The sequence below is a fragment of the Mesoplodon bidens genome (assembly GCF_964165515.1).
Source record: "Mesoplodon bidens genome assembly, chromosome: X".
Classification (NCBI taxonomy): domain Eukaryota; kingdom Metazoa; phylum Chordata; class Mammalia; order Artiodactyla; family Ziphiidae; genus Mesoplodon; species Mesoplodon bidens.
In genome coordinates this window covers 119343503-119349643 of record NC_138163.1, presented here as the reverse complement: position 1 = coordinate 119349643, position 6141 = coordinate 119343503, and the positions used below count along the sequence as shown (strand labels likewise).

General features: G+C 48.7%; 1 protein-coding gene across 1 annotated transcript in view; it reads left to right on the top strand.

The window, feature by feature from the left end:
• Positions 1 to 4301, top strand: part of POLA1 (DNA polymerase alpha 1, catalytic subunit) — a 294762-nt gene extending 290461 nt beyond the window's left edge. Inside the window, exon 37 of the mRNA XM_081222762.1 lies at positions 3125 to 4301. Coding sequence (XP_081078888.1) covers positions 3125 to 3270 — 146 coding nt within the window. The 3' untranslated portion in view covers positions 3271 to 4301. The remainder of the gene's footprint in view (positions 1 to 3124) is intronic.
• Positions 4302 to 6141: the final 1840 nt, after the last annotated feature.

The following is a 6141-nucleotide window of genomic DNA, read 5'->3' as shown; positions in this document are numbered from 1 at the left end:
CTGTTGTTTGATACCTTTGCACGGAAATAAATGAAACAGACATTCAGAACAGAGACGGCTGCTGCCTGTGTGCCTAAGCCTGCCTTAATTAAAATAAAATAACCAGTAGGCGATGTTAAAATGTCTTTGCCTCGTGCTTTCTAGTTCAGTGTGTTTCTTTAAGTCCAAAAAGGGTTTTACAAAGAGTAAAGCTGAAAAGAGATTTTCAGTTTACTGACACGGAAATAAAATATCTGAAATAGAGATGGTTTCCTTAGATGAGAGAATACTCCACTTTTTAAAAAAAATAGTTCTGACATCTTATTTGATCAGTTGACTTTTAAATAAAATATTTAAGACAAGTTCAACATGCAGATGACGGCCTAGGTCATCCCATGTAGAAAATACTGTAGCTTGTATGATTTTGAGGTTTTAGACTCTAATTAGTAGAAACCAACTTTTAAGTTAGCAGTTCATTTTCTTGTCTGATAAAATATTGTGTGAATAGTTAATAGTCTAGTCTGACTCGGTTTTCATTGTTTTCATAGGGCTTGGGGACAGGATATTTTTGGTAACGAGTGTATAACCCCAAGGAATCATCATGTAGAAAGGACCAGGGTAAATAAGCTGTAGATACATGTTCCTCAAATGTTGTTCCCAGGAAAAGTAGATTTGCTTTGCTGGTGTATTAAGATGAGTGCTTTCCAGTGTTACTTCAGTCCACTAGAGTATATTTTGCTGGTGTGCTTGTGTGTTCCTTCCCTGTCTTGAAGTTTCGATTTTTTTGTTGGTTGTTGAGACAGCAACAGCCATGGCCAGTGGCATCTCTGTGGATGGGGCGGGATGGCTGCACGTCTTCTCCGCCTCTTGCCTGATGTCCTCTTGAAATCTTTTAACAGTTGTTGCTTCGGGTCAGGTGCTCATGAGATGGCCTCTTCCCTGACTCCCAAAACTGGAACAGGGAGAAGGAATCAGGTTCTACCGGCTACATTAACTGGTTTCCACCATTTAACCCTGGGATTTTCCCTTGAGTTCTAAAGTGGCGGGTGGGTGTAGCATTAAGGGAAACAGAGTGACAGAAGCCTAACGTGGGTGGCCCAGGTGCCCAAAGCAGGGAGAGAAAAACCACGAAGAAGGGGTGAGCCCTCTCCCCACCTCAGCTCCCACCCCCGATGTGGCCTGTGACAGCTCGTGCAGTTCTGTTTCCTAGAAGACCTTCCAAACGTTATTGATTCAGTTCTCATTGGGGAAGCAAGTAGGAGCCTTTTCCTGCATCTCTAACCGGCGTGGAATGGTGCCTGGGCCGTATTGACCGGCTGTGGGATATGCTGGCGGTCCCAGTTGTCTTTCACGAGGAAGAGCACCAAGTGACGCTGGTTGTCATTCTGACTCCGCTGTGTAGCAGCGTAAATAGTCCCCTTTCTAACCAACCTGGTGGGAAAAGTCAATATCCCATCAGCAGAGGAGGTAAACACATCAGGAGCTGTGCCCTCTCTCTTCCTCCCGTGCTCCGACTCACCACAGCTCTGTAAGTGTCTCTCCCCGTCACACATGCATTTGTGTCATTCACATGCACGGGGCGCTGGCCTCCGGCCGTCACTGCTCGGGCCATTGTTGTGTATTCCCAGACTCCGATAATTAGAACTTTCAAAGTGTCTCTCTCCTGGCTTAACGATGCGCCCCCTCTCTCTCTTCTCGCCTCTTTCCACCCGCTTTGGGCATTTAAATCCTCTCTACAAAACTTTTTGTTGTTGGTTTTTGAAAGGCAATTGATGTAATTTAGAAAAGGTTGTGGAGAACAAACACGAATGTGTAGCTAAGGAACAAAAACCTGGAGACCAAGTTTTCGTTTTCCAGGTGCTTTGTAGAGTTCACTGTTGCTCTGTTATTTCCGTGGGGTTTTTTCTTTTGGTGATTGATATGCACTTGCACTCCCTTCTGTGTTTCCTTCCCGCTGCTTTCCTGTCCCGGGGCGCCAGACAGCCTCGTTCCCCCCAGCCTCCTTGGCCCAGGCCAGCATCTGGGGGCCTGCCCGTCTCTATCTGGGAGCAGTGACATGGAGTGCAGGGACAGTGAGGGGCACGGGGCACAGTGAGCCTTGCGGAGCGTGGGCTCAGGGTCTTGGCTACCTGGGTTTGCATTTCTGCATCCTAGATCTCCAGCTATGTGCCCTGGGGCAAGTGACTTAACCACCCAGTTTGCTCAGCCATCAGATGGGGAATTTTTTTTTAGAAGGGCCTCTCCAAACACCTCACAGGGTTCCTGAGCAGCTTTGAACAAAAGCTGTGTCATCTTAACCATCCTGGGCAGGGTTGGCAACCCCAGGGCTCACCCCCGTCCCCAAAAGACCAGACCTGGGTGTCTCTGCCCAGTGCTCCTTCCAAAGAACCAAATGTAGAGGTCTCACACCCTGGGGAGGGAAAGGAAGGACCCCCTCTCTCTCCGGCTGAGAGTACCCTTCACTAAGGCCAGGGATGAATGGGGTGGCAGGACCAGAGGAAGGACGGCTGCACCCCTCAAGTTCACGGGCACACAGTGCAGACAAAGAAGAAAAAAGCAATCTTGCCAATGGGCAGGTACTCTCCAGACAGCCTACCCCTCGCCTCTTTGAGCAGAGGAGATTTTGTGTAGCAGAGGGACGCAGATGGAAGGGACTAGAAGAAGCTGACTAGGCCCAGCTGATCTGGGGAGTTTGCGTTGGGAGGCTCTGCCTTCCTTTTGAGACAAACTAGTTCCTGCCACATCCGAACTTTGCATGCAGTTGTGTGCATGTGCTTGACAGTGCCGCGAATCCGGTGTCTGGGAGCGGAGTTCACCTTGCTTGCCGCACACGGCCGTGCACCTGCAGTTCCCGTCAGTCGAGGGGGGCTCTGTCCCCGGTGCGCTGAGTCAGCTAGGTGCTGAGAAGTGGCGGGCAGGGGGAAAGAAGAAAGGCTTCTACAGAGGAATCTCGGGGTCCTTTCCCCCCACCCCCGGCATGGGACTGGCCCCAGGGGTAGACCAGCCACAGGACCGTGAGGACATCTGACCTGGAGGTGAGAACAGAATGCACAACCCCTGCTTCTGGTGCTTGAGCAATACTGAATGCTCTTTAAAAGAAGCTGCCTCTGAGACTTGTAATCCTTTTACTTTTATTTCTTTTTAGATAAGTTGAAGAAGCAGTTTTTTACTCCCAAAGTTCTTCAGGACTATAGAAAACTCAAGAACACAGCAGAGCAGTTCTTGTCCCAAAGTGGCTACTCCGAAGTGAATCTCAGCAAACTCTTCGCCGATTGTGCTGTGTGGTCCTGAGGGGTTCCCGGAAGTGGACGCTCAGGGGCGGTGGAAGGAAGACCCGCATCCTCGGCACCTGCATCATGGCCCTGGCTGCTTCTCCTGCATCGCTTTTCCTTTGGGACTACATATCATGTTTGTGTGGATGTGGCTTGGGAGGGGGATTATTAAGGGGGAAGGGACTGCAAAAATATTTAGTCTACCAAGCATCAGAGAACAGCAAAACCGCCTTCCTCTGACAGTATACCTCGTGCTGTTGAAACACCACCTGGAGATGGCTGCTTCACATTCGCATTGGGGACTGCATTTCTAGGGGAGGGGTCGGTGAGGGAAGAGAAATTGAGAGTGGCTGGGATGCGAGTCGCCCCAGGCTTTGCCCCAGGACCTTCAGCAGAGGCGCCCCCAGAAAGAGGGGTTCGTGGAGCTTGGCCCGAGGGCTGACACTTTGCCTTTTCACGGGCCAGTTAAATCCAGTCTGAACCCAAGTGCTTCCCAGGCTGCTGGCTCCAGGAGTGGCTGTCCTTTTCAGTCTTTCTGTCATATAGGTAGCCGAGGGGGGAGATTTAGAAGCCTTGCACTGACTAAATAGATTAAACAGAGCTTACTTGTGTACTGAATTTCTCCAAAGCCCAACATGCACGCGTACATGCACACTGCACAGCCGTTTTACACTCACCTTCCTTTTTTATTTCCTCAAGTAGAAAATCTAGGTAAAGGTTTATACAAAAGGAAAGCACATGTTAAATAATTTCATATCCTATAGCATTTCATTAAAAATGTGTATAGGTTGGGGTGAGGATCGTTGTGTTATATTCAGAAAAACTGGGGGGAGAGATGGTTAATCAGCCCTGGCGATATTTTTCTCATTTCTTCAGAACGGTGCCTTTTTGCCAGAAGCCAAACATATTTCAACATATCAGTCTTTCCTCTCTTACGTTCTTGGTAAGATTATACTAACAAAACATATTTCCCCTTGTACAACTATGCTATATTCTTAAAAAATATCTACCTATGGATTTTCATAAAAGAAACATATGCTGTGCTTTTTTTTTTTTTCACTTCAGAATAAAACTTTCTAAAGGGAAATCAGTTGCAGTGACTCCTTATCAGGTGCAAAGACTGGACTGGAGAGGGCAGCCTCCTGGGATGACTGGAGACCATCCCATTCCCAAACCTCAGCCCGCTCGGGTCTCCACTCAGAGATCCTCGGTGTGATGTATGTTCCAGTGTTCTGAGTGGCATTTCCATGCACTTTGTGTCCTTTAAGAGATGAAGTATGGCTTCTCATGTGCTTTGCTGACTTGGACAGCCAAAGAGAGCTAAGCCAAGAGCCCAGTGCTGTCTCCTTTTGGAAAGCAAGGCTGATGGCTCCTGGGAGAAAGGTCACCCGGCTTGGACCCTAGTAAAGGCTTACTTGTTAAGCTGTGGAGATGACGCTGCCCTGTATCTTGCTTTGCGTTCTCTTTTCTTTTCTTTTTTTTTTTGGGGTATGCGGGCCTCTCACTGTTGTGGTCTCTCCCGTTGCGGAGCACAGGCTCCGGACGCACGCAGGCTCAGCGGCCATGGCTCACGGGCCCAGCCGCTCCGCGGCATGTGGGATCTTCCCGGACCGGGGCACGAACCCGTGTGCCCTGCATCGGTAGGCGGACTCTCAACCACTGCGCCACCAGGGAAGCCCGCCTTCTCTTTTCTTTCCCTCACCCTCTCCTCATTTCTCCTCTGTCTCCTATACTCAGGTTCTAAGTAGAAACACTGGGTTAATGGCTGTGTCGGTTAATTAATTAATGCCTTGGTACCTCAGGCTCTGCAACCTATCAGAAGTTGCAGCACCCAGGCTGCTCTGGGAAGCTAAGGATTAGGTGGTTTTTCCTTCCTGTTACCGTATAGGGTTATAGAGGCGGTTCTCTAATGTATGCTTCCTGAGCCCACACTCCCACTTTGCTTTCCGAAGAGAAGGCACGTTTTCCTTGATTCCTGGGACCTGGGGTTATTATGGTAAATACAAATAGAGGGTTATCTTGAACTTGCTCGTCAAGAAACTCCAGGAGACAGAAACAGGTTCTCACTGGTCTGCTTCTTGTCCCTGCATCTAGATTGTTATCACTGTGAGGGCAGGAACCATTTCTGTAGAAAGTCCATAGAAAGTCAGACATTTCTTAGTACAGTTCCCGAAAAGAGCTTAACACAGTGGTTGATTTTTTTTATTCAGATCAGTAACTCCAGGTTAGCTAAGAGGCTTTTCTGAGAGGCACCTAAGGATTCCAGGAGGCATCTGAGGATTCCAGGATTTTATAGAAAGTTGAAACTGCAACTCTGTGAATTCCAGTGGATCTCTCTGTTGGAAGATTGGAACATGGCATGGTCACTTTTCCCTGAGAAAGGTTTCTACTCCCTGATTTGCGTCGGTTGTCAGCGCATGGGTAGGGTGGGTACAGAGATGCTGCCCACTTCTTTGTACAGGGGGAGCCTCCCCATATGTCTCCACAGGCTCCCTGGCATGAGTGTTAAGCTCAGGTGATAAAAGTGAAACAGGCCGGGTTCACACTAGAGAGTGGCAGGGCCTGGTAAACCCAAGTGGCCATGTCCCGTCCAAAGGGGGCAGCAGCTACTCAGCAATTCTAGGAGGGACAGAGCCAGGGTGGCCATATGATCTGGTTTTCAAGAGAAGCCAGGAATCCAGAAATGCCACGAAGTGTCTTGATTTCCAAACCTTGGCAACTGATTTTTAAAAATAAAATTCTGAATGCTGTGGGCCAGACTAAACCTCTAGGCTAAATTGAGGGCACTAAATTTCCTTTAGTGCCCTAAAGGAACCCATCTGAAAGGGGCATGTTTCCTGTTGAATTTAGGGTCTGCCTACAACAGGGAGCACATCTGTCTAGCAAGGGT